Source organism: Clinocottus analis, unplaced genomic scaffold (assembly GCF_023055335.1).
Source record: "Clinocottus analis isolate CAN_PGR_092001 unplaced genomic scaffold, fCliAna1.0.p SCAF_6, whole genome shotgun sequence".
Taxonomy (NCBI): Eukaryota; Metazoa; Chordata; class Actinopteri; order Perciformes; family Cottidae; genus Clinocottus; species Clinocottus analis.
In genome coordinates, this window is record NW_027176218.1 from 13,539,639 (window position 1) to 13,563,733 (window position 24,095).

Sequence of the window (24,095 nt, forward strand, 5' to 3'; positions counted from 1 at the left end):
TGAGCGATGCCTGTGGTGACACTCTGGGGACACTCAGCGTCTGCATTTTACTCTGCTGGTGTTTCTCAACCTTTCTTATCCACGAGCATCCGATTCAACACAACAAACAAATAATGTTTGATTTGGACTAGAACCTCCAATTGATCTGAATGTGAAATCAGCTAATGGGGTTCTTGTTCTTCTAATCATCTAACATTTCCCCATTTAGTTGGCTTTATTGTTCCGACGACGACTGCTACATAACCAATGAAAACCAGCTCACAGAAACATGTAATGATATGTAATGTAATAATGTAATAATAATAATACATGTAATAATAACAAGACTTTTAAACCCATCCAGTGTTTTAACTACAGGAGACGATAAACGCACGCTTGTATTTTCACACGTACTGCGTTTCTAATGAAAGGCATGATGCATCCGAGGGGCGCTGAATGGTGCAGCCAGTTCTCCCGGCAGATCTAATTATGGACCACAGAATGAATGTACCTTCACCCATGCACCCCGTTACCTGCCTCTGTAGAGGGTGTTACGAAGAAAAGTTGCTAATGAACAGCGCTGCTACCCAGCTGGCATTGTTTTCCCATGTGCATACAAACCGTTTCCATTTATATTAATTTCAACTTTCCGGGGCAACCATATTGAATCTTGAGAAAATAGTTTCTTCAAGGCTTTTTAGAGAACTGGAGAGAAGGAGACAGAATGCTGGCACCCCGTTAAAGCCAAACGGCCCGGAGTGAAGGAAACGCACTTTTTTTTACAATGATATATGGCCGTGAAGAAGAGATGAACCATCTGCTCTGTCGGCTGGTGTGTGTGTGTGTGTCAGTCGCTTGGTTTCAGATGCATAAAACACTAAAAGTTTTTAAATCTGGCAGTTAAGACACAAACAGACCATCGGTGCAACAGCCAGGAATTTTATTCCAGCATGAAACTGATCGCCACAATATCAACATCCATTGTCTGCTAAATAAAAAAGGATATAAAACAAACATAGAAAATGTGATACAAGATCTCATTACTTAATCACTGTCACCATTTGGCCCTTTGGCTCGAAAGGCTTTGATTCAACCTGCGCAGAGGCAAGTCTACACTGTTGTACATGAGGAAATTAAGCATGTGTTTGTCTTTCAGTGAGTGGAGCTCATCATGAAGAGAGAAAGGGCTTCACCCTGATGAAGATGTTCTGAGAGAGAGAAGCCCTGAAATCAATAAATGCTCTGTGGGGAAAATGATTTCTTACCTGCAGAAAAATGTTGTAAAAGGTCAGCCAGGCAGCTTTGGGCTAAGTGATATTTTCATTTCATTTAAAAACAGAGTTACTTTACTACACGTCAATGATATTTTGTGACTATGCTGCAATTCCCACTGTGCATTGATTGAAAACAGAGCCTCCTCCACAGCGTCTTGCTCATCAAACAGCCAGCAGGATGTTTTATCACGCCGTCCCAGTGCGCTGCACAACGCTTCCATTTAAAGTTTTCTTACTATTAATGAATAGCGTCTCAACTTCATGACTGCTGGCCAACAATCTGCCGGGAATCTGATCAAATATAACATCAATTTACTGCTGATGGCCGGGTTGGTGACAAATCAACGCATATTGTGAAGAGTAAAGCACTCGACTTGCTTAGAGGAGCCGTGTACTTGTCACAGAAAGTACGGCTCAGCCGGTTCGAGTTATGTAATGTTCTTCTGTAGTTCTGGAGAAGCTTTGACAGTCTGAAACAATAACACTGATGATGTCATCATATTTTAAGCTGTGATTGGTTATTGATATTTTCTCTTTTAGAAACTAGAGATGAGGAGATTAAAAAACACGGCCATTTAACAGGCAGACGAGCTCCAACAAAAGATGTACAATTCATGTTATTTTATCTATACGTGAGACTGTAAGCCAGGATATCAATAAACAAATAAATAACACAGTTGCATAACACCTCAACTTGGTGACAAGGGGTCAAATGCATAATGGATACATCTATCATCTGATATTAATCAAATACCATAAATGAACACATGTAAAATAAATACAGAATAAACTAATGGTTGGCTCTCGGATGCATCTGGATGGGATGCTGATGGGACAGTAAGACCTGCGTTTGGGTTGTTTTTGTGATTCTCCTTCAGCTCTATACAGTCAGATCTAACTGCTGATGAGACCCAGGATCTCAGACACCACAACAGCAGATGCAGGTTCAGCTAGATCGAGCTCTGGGTCTTGATGAACGCTGTCCTCTCGCCGTGACCGTTCACATCCTCGCTGTCTGATTCAGACTGGTAGGCGATCATGTCCTCGTCCCCCCACACAGTGGGGATCCCCTTGTAGCATATCCGTGCCTTCCTCTCCCGTCTTTGGCCGCAGCCAAAACCGAAGCCCATCCGCACCCCCGTCTCCGAGTACACGGAGGGCAGTTTGGTCCTCCAGCCCGAAGAAGTGCCGCCCGAGCGCATCTGCAGCAAGAAGAAGACCCCGACGAAGGCCGCCAGGATGAAGGCACAGCTGAGCACGGCGACGACCACGGCCAGCTGAGTGGGCGGAGCCACACTGAACTCCGGAGGCTCCTCGCCTTCTCCGCTGTTGTCGTCCACTGCTGTCGGGGCCTCCCCCTCCGGCTGGACGCCGTCGACCTGCAGGTCCCCGACTGGTGGGGATTTGCGCTGGACCTGGTTCTGGTGCAGGCAGGAGGTGAGAACGAGGTGGCTGTGAGGCGGGCAGGACAGGCAGTTCGTGGGCCCGGTGCCAGAGCAGCTGAGGCAGGCGGAGTTGCATGGTAGGCAGGCCTGGACCGAGGACAGGTCCACCCAGTTCTCCAGGGAGAGGTTGAGGAGCTGCGGGCCCGAGGTGAAGCCCGGCGGACATAACTTCACACAGCCCTGGAGGAAGAGCGAGAAGCCGGGGCTGCACTCTGGATGCAGCGCGGCAGAAGACAGCAGAAGAGAGGTTCAGTCTCAGGCATCCAAATGAAAAACACTTTGAAAATGGCAGTTGCTCAAAACAACTCAAAACATTTCAGTGTAAGACAATCAAAAACTAGAACCATCTAATCTTTGGCATTTTTTGCATGAAGGAAATATATTAATAATTTAATTATCACAGGAGTTGCCAATTCATTTTCAATAAATAGATTAATTATTAATTAATACACTAATAATTTCCTCCATAAATTTTTAATTGGAAAGCAGAGTTCAGCGATTGTACACACAATAACAATTCATTCAGTGTTATCAGCAAGAGTAATAATAGTTACTGAATACAGCAGTTGGACTCAGTCAGACGAATTTTCTTGAAAGAACTGCTCAAATCCTAATGACCAGAAAAATTGAAATGTATTTAAACCTACATTACTATTATTTTATTTGTTAAAAACTACATTCTTTATATTAGTTGAATTGTATGCGTGCCTTCCCTGTACAACCATGCAGAAAGACATTCACATTTTCACTGATCTTTTTTGCACTGAATAAAAGATTGGTCATTTGATGAAAGAAGGCCTTTTCTTTTATATAATTATCACAAAGTTAAAGGTCCTTTCTATGAAGCTTCTACTTCAAGGCTCCGGTGAAACAAAGTGTAAACACTAACTCTTGAAATGTAGACTTTGACAACATTTCGGAGAAGTCTGAACTGATTAAGAAGCGTTTGAAGCTTCCGACTTCGCCTGCCTCTCCGTGCTGCGGCGGCGTCCTCCTGAACAGTTGTTGACGACGCAGCACCTCTCACACTGACGCAGTTTAATCTCCCCGGCTGCTCCTCCGTACGTGCCAAACTAATGTGACATATGGCAATGTGCGTATTCATAGTGTGCGGGTAAACAAATGCATGAATGGACAATCTGTATTCACAACATCCGTTTCACAATTTGAAATACGCAACACGGCCTGACCAGACGCCTGTATTGTAAGATCTACTGCAGTGTCCATTCCAAAAGCATGCCTATTAAAAAATCCCCAAAAAAGTAACTCTTTCCAGCTCGTCCAGAGATTTTCTCGAGAAACAGATTGGAACACATTTCAAAATGGCGCAAAATCAATCGAGAAGCAATTGGGCGTGGTATATGTGGACTGATTCATCCAGAACCACAAAATCCAGGGAAAATATGATGTGATTTTTGAGGCCGATGGTCCATCGTTATGGCCAAAACGTAAATCGTGTTATGGAGCCACATTTTGGCCAAATTGCACCTTGTTGAAAATGCCCGTCTCTGGGTCCCCAGCAATACCGCCGCCTGGTGGGAAGCAGCACAGATGAACTGTTCTCAAGATAAGGAAAGGCCACAGGAGGCTATAGAGAGATTCCTCTCTTCAAAGTTTAATATTTTAGGCTATTATGACTTTTTTTTACATTTATATACAATACTTTTTCCATTCCATTATCCAAAACGCGTATCCTGTATTTAGGGTCGCGGGGCGAAGGCCCGGTTCACCCTGAACAGGTCGCCAGTTTATTACAGGGCATGGCATACTTTATCATGACTTATTATCACACACTGTAATATACATTGTTATGACATTTTAAGAGAAATATTATGATTTTTCTGTAACATACTATTTCACGATCTTTTAAGATATATAACAATATAACTTATTTAGGACTGATTTAGGACATACTAAACTAAGAATTTTTAAAGAAGTTTTAATGAACTGTTTATAATATACTGTAGTATATGAAATACTATAAATTTACTTTTTAATTACTTTAGTTTTGCGAGATGTGCAAAGGACAGTCATACTTATAAAAATAGATTATATAAATAGACCTTAATAGACCTTTTCTTAACATATTTTTATGGCATAATGTACTATTACTTTTTAAAAACATACTACTGATTGAGTTATAAGATTTTTAAGGCATACTGCTCTATGTTTTTTTCATACATTTGACCTAACTTTAAGGGCCAGCTATGGTAAAACTGTATAGAACATAAAACGAGAGATGTTCTGCTCTAAATTTGGTGACGATAATTCACAATTGGTGGGAAAAGTAGTAGTAAATGGCGGAAAATCCAAGAAAAACATTTTTTTTTGACAATCTTAAGAGCCAAAACATAAAGTTATTTGTTAAAATGCTATCCTCTTGCACTGCACATCCTTGTTCCTCAAACAATACAGCAGCCTTCTGTGAAATAGATTGAATTCACAGTTCTCAAGCTATGCGAAGGTCATATCCACACAAACAGACAGATAGACAAAGATTCCTCGCTTTATGTGAGGTGGCTGTGTGCCACCTGCAGCTCATTCGGTTCAATGTTTGTGTGACGCCTGGATGATCTCACCGATACAGATCTGCTGGGCATCAAAGGTCTTGCAGCTGTTGTTGGACGGCCGAGGGAAGTCGGATGAGGAGGGGTTGACGACGCTGGATCCAGAACCCCAAAGGATGAGGGTGAACTGACTTAACACAACTGAGAGAGAAAGAGAGTGAGAGAGGAGGGAGAGAAGATAATATTAAAGTAACACCTCTCAGGAAGGGAACAGTGTGAACTGGCTGAGAAGAAGAGGATATGGGGGTGGGAAAAAAAGGTAGTGATGAGAGCGGACCAAAGACAACAGTGGAGGAGGAAGAGATACCTTCATCTCATTTCCCAAAGCTACACAGGAATTCTAGGAGTTAGTTAAGTCTCCTGAAAATATGCCGCTGTTTGCCTTCTGAACGGAAATGCAGCCCAATGACTGTAAAAAAAATAAGTTGATAATCAAAACTTTACCAACAATTTTCTTGCAGAACAGATATGCATTTGTCCAGCAGCTTTAAAGTTTTAATACATATATACTTCTTAGAGAAGCACCCCCCTGGTGCCAAAAATAGTACAAACTGAATCCGAGTTACTGAAAGAGGGGAACTGAGAAGAGGCTATTACGAGAAGCATGAAAATATGCAAGAGGATTTATAATGGTGCAATGTAGGTTTTGTGTGATGTGACCAGACTGAACAAATGACGGTGATGAGTGGGGTTACCAAAGTCTCGTCCATTAGCTGCTACATTTTCTATTTCCAGGGTCCATTCCCCTTGAGGATCCTCGCCCCATGAGTGGGTGGTCATAAAGGCCCAGTCGTTGAATCCCTCTGAGGAGAAGTCATTGGGCCTGAGTGAAAAGGGGAGATGAGGTGTTTGTGTTATATTTCTCAGGTAGAAGGCAATTTTTCTCAGAGAGTATACTTGAGGGAGTTTCTGTGCACAGATAAAACTGAGGTATATGCACATTGTGTTTGTCTGTGTGTGTGTGTGTGTGTGGAAAAAACACAGGCAAAGATATGTATATATATATATATATATATATATATATATATATATATATATATATATATATATATATATATATATATATATATATATATACCAGGGCCCGGCTGCCGGTGTGTATAGTGGTGTATTTTGCTGTGTACCTGGGAAACAGCAAGGTGGAGCGTGTGCCCAGTGGGCTGATGAGATGAATGGCTAATTTCCCTCTCTGGTTGTGGGAGAGAGTGAGGCGAGCCTGAACGTGTTCCAGGGAGCTGACGTACTCCGGCCGTCCCCAGCAGGCATTCACGCTCTTGCTGAACACCAGCTTGCTCCCGATGTCTCTGCAGGTTTTGACGAGGGGAGGGGAAGGTAGTTAATGTTGTTTTGGCTGCAGAAATGGTCACAGACAATAGCGCTGTACTACAAATCCACATGGAAGTCCCAGCTCCAAAAAGAATACAGGGACATTGATCAGTCAGCCTTCTAACCTTGGTTCTGCAAGCATGGTGTGAACACACTGATGCTGAGGTCCCACTGTGGTCCAGTTCTGTGCCAAAGACACCATAGCACCGGCATCCAGAAGCCCATAGCCGTACGAATGACTCACTATGGAGACAGAAGACAGAGAGGTAAAGAGAATGACAGTTTGGTGGGCGGTAAAGATGAGATAACATCACAGAAAGAGAAATAACTGTCTGTCTACAGTCCACTCTGTACTGGAATGCTATGGCATTACATTCATTACAGTCCAGATTTTAAATGCAGTTCCTTAAGTTATTCATAGACAATTTAGACATCCTTTTTTTTAACGAATATAGTCAAAAATCATACTCCTTTGGTCTCAGGCAACTGGAGGGTCTTGCACTGTTGCCTACATGTCATGAGCAGACAGAGTCAGGCCTGCAGCAGCATCTAAATCGACCAAAAGGATATTGGCAGACATGCAGCTTGATGTGCTGCAGCTTAACAGCTATTTTGTTTTCTAGCCTTGAAAGTGACGTTAGCTGTGCACTTTTCCCACTGATGAATGTTTGTCTGGGCATGGGACATGACATGGGCTCATGTTCGTGAGTTAGATAAAAGGCAGACTTAAGCAGGGAGAGCTGAAGTGGGTTGTTGTTCAGAATCTGTTGATCTTGTGTTGTGCAGCAGGCTGCTGTCTTGCTCGGTGGAGCCAACAGCTCTATGTCAAAACATTGACGTTACGGATTTATGAAAATATGGTTTGAAATGAAGCTATGATGAAAAATATAAAAACTACATCATATGAAATCTTTCCTGAAAACCCAGGACGAGTGATTTGCAGAGTACATATTGTAGCAGACAATAACATGCGAAAACCTATAAACCAACCTGTAATCCTACTGGCAAACAGAGTGGAGACAAAACAGCCATTCACAGATTACTAATTTGATCCAAACTTTTTGACTGAACTTGTGGCACGCTGTAACATTTTGTGAAGTTGGTTGCGGAGCATGCAGAGACCTGAGAGCCCACCGAGCAGAGATGTTGGGAGAACACGTCTCCAAGGATTTGAGAATACACAGAGCAGCGAGTTTGAAACAGAGTGAGAGGTGATTATTTAGTGCGTGTGTGCACAATATTAAACTATTTACTGTGCACAGAGTCGAGTTTTATTATATAAAGATTATTACATAATGCATGTGCTCACAAAAAAAAGGTCCTATTGTATGCGCAGGATAGAAGCGTGAATACTACCCCATACAACAGCTTCTGTGCTTATTTTGGACTAGCCAGCCTCTACCTCTGCGTCCCACTCCGTTGGTCTTCCAGTCTCCGGCGCTCAGGTGTCCGGGCCGGGACGTCCTCACCACCAGGTGCTGCATGTCCCTCCATGTCAAGTTCATACTGCAGTGATACAGGAAGGAAAGCAGAGGAACTGTACTGCCTTTCTGTCATTTAATAGCTAATACTTTCCACATTATGCACATTGTGTGGAAAAATCAGGCTTCGCCGACCTCGACAATACAGTAGAGGAAATGTCAGGAGCTGTGTGATGTTGAAAAGGTCAAGAGTCTGACGACACACCTGAAATATGATCCAACTGAGACATACATTTTTGAAATGTTATACGGAGAGGAAGCCCTGAGGGATATGCCAGTCAACCATACCAAAGGTATGGGCTCACATTATGGTTTAACACTCGTGTAAAACACCAGTATTAAAGGTGCATCATAACCTATTCTGTTGAAAGGTCAGGGAAGACAGTGAATCAGTGGATACAACAGTGTGAAGGACTGTGTCTAGACCTCTCTGTAATGATACTTTCTAATGAGGTTGGGACTGGGGGATGAGGTCACCTTCCAACAGCAGAGGCCCAATAAAAACGTGTGTTTTTTATATTTATAGATGTATTAAGAGGCACGGCCGGTACGCATTCGGATGAAAAGCCTTTGAGTTACCAATGATGAGAAAAAAAGCTCTGTGGTTTGGGATAATACTTCCTGAGTGCAATGCCATGTAGACAGATATAGAAACAGGATTGCACTGTTGCGCATCACCTCTGTCGCTCACTGTATCAGCATTCACATCTCACATCCTCTCATGTGTTATTAATGGACAGGATTCCCCTGCCAACCCCCACACCCACACCCACCTATCCATCCACTCAATGTCACCTCAGCCAAGAGCGAAGGGAAAAATAAAATAATAAAACACCAGAAAGCCAAAACACTCTGCCTATTAAATGATTCCATCTCTGTGAATTCCTGTGTGGTGCCAGTCTGATAAACTAGCTACCCTGTTATTACTACTGCCTGTCAGGAGAACAGAGACTCTACTGTCGGGGTAGAAGTGAGAGATAGCCTTCGTGGTGAAGGTCTGCCTGGCAGTGCCCTTCTCTCATGATACGCGAGGTGAACCCGGGTAGGCTCAGTGTGTGCACCTGAACTGAAACCCGGGTTGTTAGGTGATACTGGATTTGGTTTCGACACTTGTCAAATACATGCTGATGTGGAAATGAAGTCAATTATGCAGAGCGGATGACGGCTGACTGATAAAAGCACGACCGCGAGATGCGACTGAAGATACGAACAAAATGGAGAACACATTAGCGCTACTGACAGGAACTTGGATACTGACACCTGGAGTCCTGTGTGAGCGATAATGAGAGACGCTCTCCAGTTTCAAATCTTCACGGCCGGCCCTACAGGTATTCAGATGTCTGTGTGCACTGCAGCTGCTGATTTGTCTGGCTAATTAACTGATTATCAAAAGCTTAATTTGCTGAGGAATGAATTTCTGGGCTGGGATTTAGGCCAACGCCGACTCCCAGACGTGAGTGCACGCGCGCACGCACACAGGCACGCACACAGGCACGCACACACACACACACACACACCTACACACACACACACCTACACACACACACACACACACACACACACACACACACACACACGCACAGTAGCTCCTAGTGCAGTTAACAATCAGGTTCTGCTTGCTTAAATGTGTTTTTGAGTTGTAAACTACATGAAATGACTGTGCTGTGATGAAACACATCAATTCTGGTTTTCGACTAAATAGAAAGTAATCTGCATTTCACATTGTTTTAAATTAGCTTTCCAAAGCCAATCCTGACAACGACCTGTGAGGACTGGCCTGCGCTATGAACTTCATCTGAAAAACACGATGTTACCGGGTTACGATCAGAACAGTCAGTGAGCGTTTCCTGCTTCACACATCAACATGGGTGTTCATTGTAAAAGTGAACTGCCCACAGGGTTGACTAGAGAAGTATCTTTGTAAGAGGAGGAGGTTGTGTCGTTTTCACTCACTTGGCCTCCAGAGCCAGAGCAATGATTCCAGCAGCCAGCGGGGCAGAGGCGGACGTCCCCGTGTGAGAGTCTGTGCACTTCTGCCTCAGGTCTGTGGTCACCTTGGAGACAGGAGACACACAGAAATACAGAAGGTTACACTCGGTGAATGTGACACAACGAGTTTTCCACATCAGCATGAGAGAAGTTCACAGTAAGAGAGGTGAGACTGCGGGAGGGCCGGGGACAATGGGAGCTCTGCCTGCAGCGATCGCAGGTGGGAAGTGAGGGAGAGAGGAGAGCGACGGGGCTCAGCTTCAGGTCTGTGGAGCCCTGCCAGAGGGTCAAAGCCAGGGAGGTGAATGTCAGCCAAATCAGCCCAGTCAGGTCACGTAGAGAGACAAAGTATGTTGGTACTCCGCGTCCAGCCCTGCTCTCGGCCTCCGCCAATGCCAGAAGGCTAATGAGGCCTGTCTGGGTCACGATGGGTACACGACAGAAATGAGAAAAAGCCAGAGAACAAGGCGAGCTGTTAAGGTCATGGACAGCTTCTTGGTTTGCAACTTTTGGCCTGACAGATTGGGGCACTAATGGCCATTATCTGCGGAAAGAAGTCTCTGTGTCGGTGGAGTAAACAAACAAACAAAGGTGTCTGCACACAACCATTAGATATCAGGAGTGGATACACAACACTGGAACACTGTCATATGTCATTATTTGTTCTGACGTCGTGATTAGTCATTTATCAAGATGAAGGTTTTTCACTTTTCAATCATTCTAGTTTGGGATTTTGTACACATCTGACAACATCATTGAGGAACTTGTGATGGGCATCTCTTTTAATTCATGCTGACATTTTCCTTATTAAGGCCAAGTGAATAATTAATGATGTGAAGAAAAAAAATCTAATCTAATAATAAAAAACGGTTGCAGTCCGTCACTGCATGAAGTTTGATGTTTTCACAGCTACTTGTGAGTCCACGATGGGTTTGTCTAAAAGCCTGTTCCTGGTTTGCAGGAGTTTCGACAGTCAAGACACAAATGTACCAAACACAGAAATCTGACAAAGTAAACATGAATTCTAGTTTGGGATAAACAAAAGCTGTATGAACTCCCTGATTTAACAAATGGAAGCTTCTGGCTACCAAAGCAACAATACAACAGCTGCTGTACATTTCAGAATGACTTCAATTTCATCTATTTGATGAGTTGTGTCTGCTCGCCTGCAGCAGGCCTCTGGTGTATTTTGAGGAAAATGGCAGATTTATGGTTTGTTTTATGCTTTTCTAAGTCCCTGAGGCAACTCTTTCTTCAGCAGACAAGCAGCTTGAAGGAAGCATGTGGCATCTCTCATTGTCTGTCAGCTTTGCTCACTGCATGTTACACATCAGTCACTGTGATTTTGACAGGTTTGATACCAATTTTTGATTTTCCAGAGATGAGTGTAATGTGTAGGCACAGTTGAAAAGGTTTTACTTCAGATGTATCAGCATACATGCATTTTTGCCATTGCGAAGTATGAGGAATATGTTTTCTTCTTGCAACGCTGACATTTCATAGAGATTCGAAGTGTAAAAACAATCCTACACAAAATCTTAGATGTTCAAAGTGTGTGTATGTGTGTGTACACCCACTATCTGTTTCTCCCCAGGGTTTCCAGAGCTGAAGGTAGTAGCAAGGGTGGAAGAGCAGGGCTCGCTGTACCACGGCACGTTGCCGGACTGCGTGGTGCTGCTGATGGAAAGGGTGTAAATGCTGTTGGTGTAGCCGTCACAGTTACAGCTGTCTTGCTCCCGGCCGCCGTTACCCGAGGCCCACACAAAGATGGAGCCTTGTCCGCCACGGCCCTGTGGAATAGAAGCACGCACAGAATAGGTTTAGAGAAAGAGACTAACAAGAAGTGGTCCAAGTGTGAAACATTGATCGTCTGACTGCTTAAACACACTCAGAAGCAGTGAACCGCTGGAGGCACAGCCCGTAATAATACATCATAATGTCAGGCGTCTTATTGCGGCAAAACATCTGATAACAAACAGATGAAATGTAATTACAGAATCTACTCAAGCAGAATATAATTTAGGGGCATGATAAATGACAACATGATAATTGACAGTAAGGCCGTACGCTCCGAACGCACACACACAGTACGAGACGCACATTTTGTCGGGTTCGGTCTGGACCTGCCAACAGGAGGATGGAAAGATTAGTAACAAAGTAACAAAGGGTATTGTTTGTCAACGTAGCAACACTGCTCAGATGAGATTGTTCCTGTTGTTCCAAGACACAGAAAATGTTTGTCTCCAGCTGATTAGGTTACTGCAACATTGCAATCACTGAAATACCCCAGCAATCGCTGGACCGACCGCCTTCAGCTTGTACAAAATAAAGTGAGTTTCGATTTATTTTTGCACATTTTCTGAATTCTGGCATTTTTTTCCTGCACTAGTTACCTATGATCTTTAGAATCGATTTTTAAACTCATACTGCTTATTTTTGTGGCACTGGTTGGTCTGCAGAGTTGACCTACTTTCTCTCCCGCATAGCTGATATCTGCTTGAGGTCTACAGAGCAGATGTTGTCCCCCGAGGCTGAGATGGAGACAGAGGGCAAAAGGGCATCTGCAGTCAGAGTGCTGAAGCTCTGAAAGAGTCTGGATGGAGGAAAACCTCAGTGTCCATTTGTTCAAGTTATGAAAACACTTTTTCAAATGGCCTTTTTCTTCAATAAATTGCTGAAGAGCCCTCTTCTTCTTCTTACACCTTATTATCTCTCTGCCTTTGATTGACTCTTCTGTGAAGTCCTTCTTGAGTGTGTTTTTTTTTTTTTTTTTAAAGTAAAGAGTACATACATTTTCAGCATTAATCACAAGCTGTCATTCAAAAAATCAAATGAAACACTAAAAGTAACTTGAAACTGAAAGCAGCAACACAGACACTGACATTCAGAATGAAACTGAAAGATTAAAGTATTTCTTCTACCACAAACCAAGTGGGCGGATACAATTTTATTTTTCTATCACAACAACAAACTAAGAAATATATACTGTGTGATGGAGAAACAGATAAAAGAAAATGGAGCCCACATACAGAGAGCAGAAATAATTAATCAGTTGATGGCAAACAAAACATTATTAAGAAGAGAGAAAACATACAGTATGTATTCCATTTCTTCCTCCCGTCCTCTCCGTCACCCACAGAACACAAAACTACACAAAAAGGAAAATAAAAAACAAGTGTTTGATGGAAAAAGCTGCAGGAATCTTTCGGTTCGTGTGGTTTAAGACCAAGAATGTCTGTTTTGTTCTCTGCCTGCAAAAAAAATAAAAGTCCTGTCCCATCATCAGTTTTAGTATTTTAGCCTAGCGGTCCCGAAAAATACAAAGATAACCGGTACATGAATCTGTGCTTCCTTATCACTGATGTTGTAAATGTTAATCCCATTTTAAACTTGCAAGTGGACAAAGGGACCTCATTTTCACCTCAACTCAGCTTATTCAGAGTTGTTTTAATAGGATTTTCCATTTACTTCTCTTAATGAATTCCAACCTCTTTATCTCACAAATTACCACACATTTAGCGGGAGAACTTCCCTCTACTTAATGTGTTGATGCTGTCTAAATCGTACTGTATCACAAGAGTCTTGAAGCTCTAGCTAAGCTTTCTATCCCAATTGATGGTCTACCGCTGGCTTTGCTGTAAGTTACGGAGGCCAGACCATAACACTTTGGTGCCAGGGGTTATCTCGCTGCCAGGAGAACACACGCTGACCCAGAAAGGACCTGTTGTGCTGCTGTCAGGCAATTTATCCTCACTAAGACACCATGATATGTGGAGCAATTCACATTTTGGATGTGAGATATGAATCATTCTTTTCCACAGAAAAATGACTCAGGTCTTTGAATCTAACTATTGTTCTGCATCAGTGACTGCTGCTCTGATTCCTTTTCCTCACATTTCCTATTCATCATTTAGCTGTTCTTTTAACGCCTTTTGATGCAGCATGCTGACACAAGATAAATGATGACATTAACCTTAGATAACGTGGCATACTCTCTAATGTCTTACTCGATCCAACCCTGGAAGGCTGGTCAGAGGGCAAATAACAAACTTCACATACATGTATAGCTGGGAAAAACAGTTTTTTGCTGGTTTGGGATAAATTGCTCCACATATAAGGAACAGTTGTGTTGTGAAATACTCTGAAGGTATTTACTTCCTTCCTAAAGGCTCGATGAGATGATCACTACCACTACTGTCTGTACGGTAAATATTAGCATGCAGCTGGTTAGCTTAGCTTAGCATAACAACTGGCAACAGGGGGAAACAGCTAGCCTAGCTCCAAAGGTCATGTAATTCACCTTCCAGCACCTCAGAAGTAATTAAAATGTAGTATATTGTTTGTTTAATGTGTATAAAACTAATATGTAAAAGTGGAAAGTTGCCACTAAGTGTTATGAGACATACTATGTCTTGGTTAGGATTGAAGTTACAATGCTACAATCAGGAAGTTACTTCTCATGGTGTTGTGTCTCAAGTCTGCTTCCCAATCAATTGGTGGTTTCCCTCCCTCACTTAATCTGAGCTAAAACACCTAATAGTCCTTTCTGATCCGCCTAACCTCAGCTCATGCTAGTCTTAACCTCAAGTAGTTATTTTAGTGAGGCCTAACCTTAATGTATTCTGTGCCTTAACCACTGCTGTGGAGGGAAATGGTATGGGAAACATGGTTTGAATGAGAAACTGACTTTGACACTAGCATGAGAAGAACAAAAAAGGTTGAGCACATAATAATATGAATATAATATAAAACTGCAAATTGTTACTTTTACAATTTGTTTTTTGTATGGATCAGCCAGGCGAGGTATAACATGTAAATTAGTGATCTTTAGAGGTCCTGTTAGGCAGATTTTGATACCTTAGGACAAAGCCAATCCAAACTAAACTAACAATCTGATGGCTTCAGCGTCATTTTTACCATACGAGTTGTGACAATCTTCTCATCTATTTCTCTGCCATAAAAGCAAGGGCTTATTTCCCAAAAATATCAAACAAGTACAAAGCTATTTCAAGCCATTAACTAGCTGATATGAGTTTGAAGGTGATGCAAAAATGTAAATTCAAAGTTCAAGCTTATGCTGCGACTAACCTTGGTGATTCCCTGGAGGAAAGCCTCCTTCGCCAGCTTGGCAGGGCCGTCCAGTGACTTGCCGTCGTCCTCTGGGCCCCAGCTGGCACTATAAATGTGGATGTGCTGCGGGTTCAGGCTCAGAGAGTGGGCCTCCACCACGTCCGTCACCTCCCCATCTAACATACGAACCCCTGTAAAAATGAACAGGCAACGCAGCGCCGAACACGTTATCACACTGGAGATGTGAAAAGTGGTGGAGAAAGAGTGACAGATGGTGAGGAGATAGAGAGTGTATGAATTTGAGCTTTAGACAGATGTGGGAAGATGTCAAAACCTGAGGATGGGAAAGACAGCGTGAGATGACAACAAGAGGAAACGTGTCAGAAAATGTCTGAAAGACATCGGTCGGACCACAAATTCCAATTTTATCTTCTGCTCCAAAAAACAAAAGACCAAGCGTACAAACCTTCACCCGCGGATGCCGCTCCGATGAATATTGTTTTTACCGTCACACATTCAAAAGCCCAGCTGCTTGTTAAACCAGAAAGAGCTAGTTCCCTAACCCCAATGAACACACAGAAAGGACAAGTAGACACACCTAACAGACTGCAGGAGAGATAACATACACACTGCTATAAATGAACTGAGAGTTTACAAAGACTTCAACAGACTGGTGGGCCCACACAGGGTGGCACTGAATGTCACCTTTCATCATACCTGATACACAAGCCAGTGTGAGCCTTTGAAGTGAGCACCCTCAGATCCCTCCTCTGAACATTAATGGCTGTAGAGAGGCGTGAAATGAACCAACCACAAATAAGGTCCATTACTGGGAGAAGACCCGCAAACCCTAGAGGCAACACTAACACTGGCGACGTCCACATTAAGACTTAAATAATCCATTCTAGACCACCTGCCAGAAGAGATGTAGCCAAGGCAGTAATTACTCTAAGGGCAGGGGATTCGGCACAACACAAGTTTGAATAATGAGTAGCCTGGAAAAAAAAGTGCTTAACTGGGCTAAACATGCGACATAAAGCACAATGTTTGCTCGGTAAATCATTAGTCTCTGGCTGTATTGCTGCGGTAATGATAATCATTGTCGTAGCAATTCTCATCAACTTCCTGCAGCTCGACGATTCCTTATTAAGACACTGCTGTGCAAGTTTTTAGCGTGTGTGTGTGTGTGTCTTTGGAGGAAACACAGGTACAGTGGGTGAAAGTAAATGCAGAGTGAGCCAAGAAGAGTCAATTACACACTAATCATTGCTCTGTAAGGATACACACATATAAGCTTTCCCCACAAACCTGACTGCCTGTGAACACACACACACACACACACACACACACACACACACACACACACACACACACACACACACACACACACACACACACACACACACACACGCACGCACACACACACACAACACACACTGATGTTTGGGATCACATCAGCAGTACCGTTCCACTGACCCCGTGACGTGAACAGACTCACGAGGAGTACTTTACGAGAACCGGGCTAATGCGCGGCTCCGTGGGGAGATGAATGGTAATGAAGACAAAGAAGGAGAATTATGAGTAACATCTGCGAACGGGGCTGCTCAGGGCTCCACAGGCTCCACTGAGTCTTGTTGGCTGCCATCATGTCACTGACAGATTGTTTGGTGACTGAAGTTACTAAAAGCCTCCTTGCAGCGCATCAAGTGCAAACATTTTCAGGGGAAAATAAATTATTAAAAGAAACCTTTCAAACTTAATTTGTGTTCACGTGTAAAGGAATGTCTTCTTTCTTTCATGCATATCTGCACATGCCGACTGCTGTGTTAGTGTTCAATCATGCAACTGTGTTAAAGACTGTGGTTTTTAGGCCGATTATTTACACAGTGGTACGAAAGGACGTCCACTGGGTTGTAAAGTCAGTTTCATGGCATCAGCATAATCTGACATTTAGGCATCACAAAGGACTCAGGAAAACCCTTATACATACATTTCATTTGCTTTTGATCTAATTGGTGGAGAAATAGATGGATTTTTTTGGCTAAGTGTCAAATTAAGGTAGTGTGAATTATTATATTTGCTAATTTAAAGTAAAAAAAGATTCTAAAACCAACATGTTTCGAAGCGATGTGTTACCAAAGCCACAACAGATTCCTTTCCAGAGGAAAATCTGCAGAAAGCCAAGCTATTTTTCGCAAGGAGCAAATAGTTCAAGGACAATCACTGCATGCTCCTTCCCATCTCTGCAGCACACTTGTGCATCTGAACAACAGGGAGTCAATCATGCAGTAAAAGATGGTCAATGATTCAGAACAAAACAACAACAAAGAAATCTGTGACTGGCTCTCTAACAAAATGTGAAGACAGCTTCCTTCTATGTTAATTAGTTTGAATGCCTGTAAATTATTTCTAATTAAAATAATATTAAAACTTCAATTCTAATTATTTTCAATTAAACATTTTTCCCAATTAAAAAACCCCACTGAGATGCTTCACTCACCTCCTATCTTAGCATTATAGGCCACACCGACACCACACACCCCGTTGTCCGCTGCTGCTGCAACTTCTCCTGCACATCGCGTTCCGTGTCTGGGGAGAGACACACATCACAAAAGAGAGTAATAGAAATACAAAAAGGAGGAGGAATACAAAGAGACAATTTACACATCGAGCAAGAGCATCACTCAATCAATTCCTGACCGCAAAAAAGCAGCAATGGTTTGTAACGTCCTGAACTGAGCTTTTTAATAATACTGAAGCAGGAGCTAAAACACACAAGTCAAAAGAGAAACATAAACCCAGGGGTCCTTCTGCGACTGAGAGCCTGATATGCTTTTTAGAAGAACGGAGATATTAATCGGAGTCGTTTTAGAATTGAACTTACTCGTATGCAGAAAGCAGAGAAATGCTCTTCGAGAACTCGGCTATTTTCGGAACAGTTTTGGTTGTTTCACTTTCATAATGCATCACCGTATCGTATAGTTACTGTATATATCAGTGGATCCTAAACTTTTTTTGTCACACCTGACTTTGGAGGAAGAAGAAAATGCCTATTGTGGCTGCAATTAACCTGTTTGGTACTGAATATCTATGCAAATCAAAACACAATGAGTGCAGATATGCGAGCCATCATGTATCAGTATTAGTGGCTGCAGTGAGCTGCTTTCTTCTACAAATCTTTCAAAAACAGGGTTGTAGGTTTGATAAGGCCGCTCTCAATACATGCTCAATGTTGAGCTTTGATCTGTATTTGGTTTTGAGACGCAGCAGCAGAAACGTCGACCTCACGGTGATCGGCTTTTGGCGAGACGCCAAGGATCGGCGAGTCGCGCGTGCGCAAGCGTAACCATTATGTAAACGTTTCCACGAAAGTACAGTTATTTCACCATGTATTTATTAATGATGTTTTATGTTCGTGCACTTTATACTTTTGTACTATGTAAAGTTGTTATGTAGCTCATGGGAAGGGTTGGTCATCCTGAAACAACAAGGTAGCCAGTTCTTTCCTGTTCTTCCCATAGTTTGCACGTCAAAGTGTCCTTGAGCAAGACACTGAAGCCCCAGAGCTTCCCAGAGCAGCACACTGCTCCATAATTACAAAGGATGGGTAAAATGCAGAGAACAATTTCCCCACTGTGGGGTGAATAAAAAAAAATAAAAAAAAATGTATATATGTTAAAAAAAACAGCATCTCCCACCCGCACCCCACCTGTAACGCTTCTGCACCCCACTAGAGGGGCGCGCCCCACAGTTTGAGAACCACTCCTGTATTTAGTACGCCATATAGTCGCCAATAAAAGTTTTGGAACATGTATCACAATCTGGTGACAGCCGCGGGGAAAATACGGGTTGTTCCAGCCAATTTGATTGTGGACAAATGTTCCGTGTGTACTTCATCACAGCATGTACAAAGCTTGGCATCTATGCGCTGTATGCACTTCCAATCCTCCCCTGTTAAACACAGCCACTTCAGACAGCACCTACTTTCACCTCTACGAGCCAATCAAAAATCTAACTATATTCTTCTGTTGTACAGGCTGCAGGTGCTTCAAATCAGAAGTAACTGAGATGAAACCTGAGGAGAAACACAGAGACCTTTCTTAAACTTTACCTTGACAGTCACCGGCCAGACAAATGAGATATGAAATGTTATCGATGCACATGAATTATTCACAGACTCCCTCATTAATAGCTACGACCAGTCTTGTGTTTCTGAGAACAGACAGGTTCCCCACAGAGCGCATCAAACACACCAACACATCACAAACAAAAACACCTCCAACCCCCCGAATACGCGCTTATCAACCACAGATCGGCTCTAATAAAAGCCAATGACAAGTCTCCACCTTCACAGCTTTGCATCATTCCAGGCAAAACAAGTAATCGTTAGTGAAATGAATTTAATTTGTTTCATTGACTTCGGGGGTTAAAGTGGTGTGATCAGACTGCGAATGGATGAAGCCGAAGGAACATTTGCCATTAAACACAGATCATTAAGTTTGTCTGCTGATTACAGTAGAGATATCTGATTAGGAGGTGTACAGCTTCACACCCACTTCTGGGTCGTGCTGTGTGAATGTTATCGGAACAAAGCTAATTACATATTGTTTTGGAAGAGACAAAAATGACTTCCTTTTTGATCTCCCAACCTCCCCCCGATGATGAGGCAGAGGACAAAGTCGTTTCACAGGGTCAGAGAAGGCTGCGCCTCCAGCTGGGATCCTGATTAGACTTTGTGTAGCTCTGTGATATATTACCCACCCGCTAATTCCCACTTTTGTTCACTGAAAAACATTTAAGCCGAGGAGCACTGCTGTTTCCACCCGTCGTCTTCTTCCTCTTACTAGTTCATGATTTAGAACGTCAAAGAACAAAACAAATACAAAAAAAGAGATGGTGCGGATAAAGGAATTTTGACTCCTAACAAATCATTAATTAGGCTGTCAACAACAACAAGCATTGAAGAGATTTTAGTGAGTAATCACCTGGCCTGACAGGGTGTACTTTTCACTGACAGAGATGCCCTCATAAGGACCTTGGCACAACATATGGCAGGGTGTAATACATCACAAATGCAATGGAATTATTAATATTGCTATCAAGAGGTTAAACTACATTGTTATAGGGCTAACTAGCTTGTATAAATGGCAGCAGGTGATGGGAAGATGATGGCTCCCTCAAGAACAATATATTAGGTACTCAAGGGTTACACTGGGACTTATTACGTGAGGAGGACATTTGTTAGCAGAATGTATGTACTATAGCGGCATTTTTTTTTGGTGAAAAGTGCAGTGTTAACACCATTATGACCTGATAAGCATTAGATAATCAATATCATTCACACAGGTCAGTCAATTTGGCTGATTGTCAAAGACAGACTGAGTGGAAAAGCTTGAGGTGTGCACACTATGTTAATCTCTGTACAGTTTCTCATCCCGGTCTGCGTGTGAAGTGGCGAGCGGACCTTTAAATGAGTATTCATTGTTTTATCAGAGCAGTAAAGAGGCACAGACGTGCACACTCATTACATCATTACATTTTAGCTCACCACTGCGCGCCCGACAACGTCAGACTGACTGGCTTCGCAAGCTCGTCCACACAAGTCAATCATGGTATTATGTGCTGAAACACCACCGAGGAGGTGCTGAATGGTCACGTCAGTCATTTCAAGCCAGAAAAACAAATTTGTACGAGAGACAAGCTTGGAAGTAATATAAAATAATACAAATTGAGAGCGAGAAGACTGTGAAATGATATTGAGGAAGCTTTAATGCCACTCAGGACAGAGCATAATTTCACACATTGCAATAATGTGGCTGCTTAACATGAAAAATAGGAAAATAGTAAAGAGAGTAAAATATATGTGTTTGAAGGAATGCAAGACACTAAGAGATTCCTCCGTAATATAATGTAGCAGAAACATTCTCAATTTTTATGGGAAGGGCTAAAGTGCAGGTTCCAATTCACGAGTTATTTTTCTTGGAAATGATACAACTGTTAGTTCACACCTGTTTGCTTTAACGTTGTAAAACATAGTATCAAGCTATATTTTGAAGCAATATACATGTCACGTTTTCTTTCGCAGCCTTGTTAATTTTCTTACAGTGGACCAGTACAGAGTAAACATAGTGGAAAATAAAGGATAAAGGGAACACGTTCTTTTACCATAAAGGAAGCCTGTGACTCTCCACGCTGTCCAAAGACACATATAGGCATCCCCGTGGCCAGCCAGATGGCGTGCTGAAAACTACTACATGCTTGCGATGTGTAGGCATTTGCAGATGAATTGCACCGCAAATAGCAGCTTCAAATGTCAACGCTCAATGACTTGTGTTGAAACAAACAAACAAAAAGCCTGGCTCACAGCTCTGCCTTTTGAAACAAAGATGCTCTGAATGTGTCTGGGAAATACGAAAAAAAAAAAAAAATCTGTAGATTGATGCTGTGATTTGAGCAAACACTGAAACGCGTTATTTTTCAAATGAAAATGAGAGCCCATGATGGTTAATTATGTGACTTGAGGTCTGTAATTCCTTGAGCTGCAACTACCTGCACGTACAGTTGTTGTTTCATCTACACTCTAGTGAAAAAATGCCGTCTGTGCTCCAGATCGCACATATCCTCAGACCGCGGACACAGATGTGATGCCAGGCGGGGGATTCAGCCAGGATGGGCAGAGTGATCAGAGCCAGAGGCCAGGGAATATGTTTATAGAGAGACCAGGCACAAGCAGCTGGTTTGTGTGTGTGTGTGTGTGTGTGTGTGTGTGTGTGTGTGCGAATAAGTGATTGGCCTGGATTGAATTTAGCTAAACCAGCCAGACAGCTTAATACATCCAGGGAGGCTCAGACGTTCCAGAGTAGACAAAGGTTGGAGGCGAAGCCACAATTCTATCTGTCAAATGTCCATGAAATGAAATGATTTCCGAGACACTTTACTGAATGCCTCCATTCTATATCCATTTAAAATAGATTGGAAGAGGTGTCAGACACAGCGACTCTCCGGGTCACGCATAAGTGTAGTCGGAAAAATGTATCCCAGAGATGCGGGAAAACCACCAAAAGCATCATAATAATGCATCCTCATCTCTGAGAAAAAGACAATCAAAGTTAGTAAATATTTGAGTGAGAGCCCGAGGATGGCAAAAGATACTGCTTTGTCCAAAAGACAAGCTGTGGTGAAAAGACCGACACAGCTTAAACAAAGCTTAGATAAAAGGCCGCTGGACCAGAGCCGCTCTATTCACACAGCCGATGTGACCTCCCTTATCTTATCAGAAGGAGCAAAGAGACAGTGAAGTAATGCTTTTATCTCTCCTCCTCAGGACAAGGCACCAGATTTGGTCAAGTCATTGGTCTGCCATTTACTGGAGAACGCCGACATGTCTCCCAAAACAATTGCTGTGCCCATGATGCAATGCGACCACAGACCACACAGTGTCAATATGCAGTACAGTACACACTTTATTAGTTTTTATTTATTTGTTCACTTTAACTGGTGCAGTATTAATACATTTTTTAAATACTTGTTTATTGTATATATAATAATGCTATTGTGGATTAATTTTGTTTTTACTTTTTTACTGTTTACTTATTTTACTAATATCTCTTGCTGCTGTAATCCTGGAATTTGCCCACTGCGGGACTAATAAAGGACTATCTTATCTTAGCTATTAATGTACAGTACACTCTATTAATGCACAGTATGCACACACATATGCAGTGTGTATTGTATAATCATAAAAAAAAAACAGCATTATCTTATTGAAGCCTCAATGATGATCAAATCCTCGGCCTTAAGTGTTGACTCATACTAGCACATAATTGCATAATTAGTTGGGGCAACAATAAGCAAAAACATTGCTTATTTGCTTATGAATAACTCAATAATTGTATTACCTAAACTGGCTTTGGAGGGTTTTTTTGCTCTCACTACAAGACCTTAAGGGATGGGATGGTGAGCACTTAGGTAGAATTTGACAATATATTTAAGTGCAGGAGGTGCATTAGATCCAGAGCTGGAAACAGTAGAGATGTGACACTAGACTTCACCATGGCAGCCTGAGATCGATGTATTGTATTTGATCAAGCCGTATTGTGGTTTAATTATATTCTTGTCAGTGACTCTGCCAACTTTCTTTTATTTACTTTGTGATATGAGTTGCGGTGGAAAGGTTTGCCTTGTCTCATCACTGAATATGAGTCTATTTCCAAACAGTCACAGTACTCTGAGATTTCAATTCCATTTTTCAAGAGGCGTACATCAGATTTGGCAGAGCACTTAATGATGCTTATTGTTTAACTTCTTCACAGCAAAACTATAAATCCACATTTAAAATAAATAATATTCAAAATAAAACAGCAAAGGCCAAATAATCCAGATTTTTTTGTCACTGATGTGGGTCAAATTCCACAGCCTCCACTTCCAGTAATGGAACTACACAGCTTTCAAGTGTTAAAAAGCTATTCCAGAGCCACACACACTTGATACAAGCTGAACAGGCTCAGTTGTGGGTGTTACTACCAGCAGAGGAGTGAGAACAGCTCCATGCTGACGTGGCATACTCTCTCATACAGGCCTCGAAACAGAAAGACCCGTATACAAGCATATTATTTACAGATGGTATGCGACTATGATCACACACACATATGCTCATGTAGTCTTTGGGTTGTGTTGTATTGAGCATGTGTGTTAAATATGCATCACAGAGTGTGACTGATGTCTAACCCATGCTTGGCTAAACTGTAGAATCTGTCACATGGCATTACTCTGCTGGTTTTTATCATTTATTTTTATTTTTTAAAGGGACTGATTATTGGAGCTGCCAAAAGGATTAGGCTATTTCCTGCTCAGCTCAGCTGGCCTCAGGCAGGTCTGTTCAAATGGTTACACAGGAGCGTAAAGTGGCGCTCTCTTCATTGTGTGGTCCAACACAGAGGGCCGGCTTCGGATCTGTTTTTTTTA

General features: G+C 42.3%; 1 protein-coding gene across 2 annotated transcripts in view; it reads right to left on the minus strand.

The window, feature by feature from the left end:
- Positions 1-930: 930 nt before the first annotated feature.
- Positions 931-24,095, minus strand: part of furinb (furin (paired basic amino acid cleaving enzyme) b) — a 66,932-nt gene continuing 43,767 nt past the window's right edge. For both annotated transcript variants that reach the window (XM_068602280.1, XM_068602279.1), the window contains 10 exons: positions 17,632-17,720; positions 15,150-15,322; positions 11,639-11,851; positions 10,026-10,126; positions 7,994-8,097; positions 6,717-6,834; positions 6,390-6,569; positions 5,961-6,088; positions 5,278-5,406; positions 931-2,910 (listed from right to left, as the gene is read on the minus strand). In XM_068602280.1, the coding sequence (XP_068458381.1) occupies positions 2,204-2,910; positions 5,278-5,406; positions 5,961-6,088; positions 6,390-6,569; positions 6,717-6,834; positions 7,994-8,097; positions 10,026-10,126; positions 11,639-11,851; positions 15,150-15,322; positions 17,632-17,720 (1,942 nt within the window). In that variant the 3' untranslated portion in view covers positions 931-2,203. The remainder of the gene's footprint in view (positions 2,911-5,277; positions 5,407-5,960; positions 6,089-6,389; positions 6,570-6,716; positions 6,835-7,993; positions 8,098-10,025; positions 10,127-11,638; positions 11,852-15,149; positions 15,323-17,631; positions 17,721-24,095) is intronic.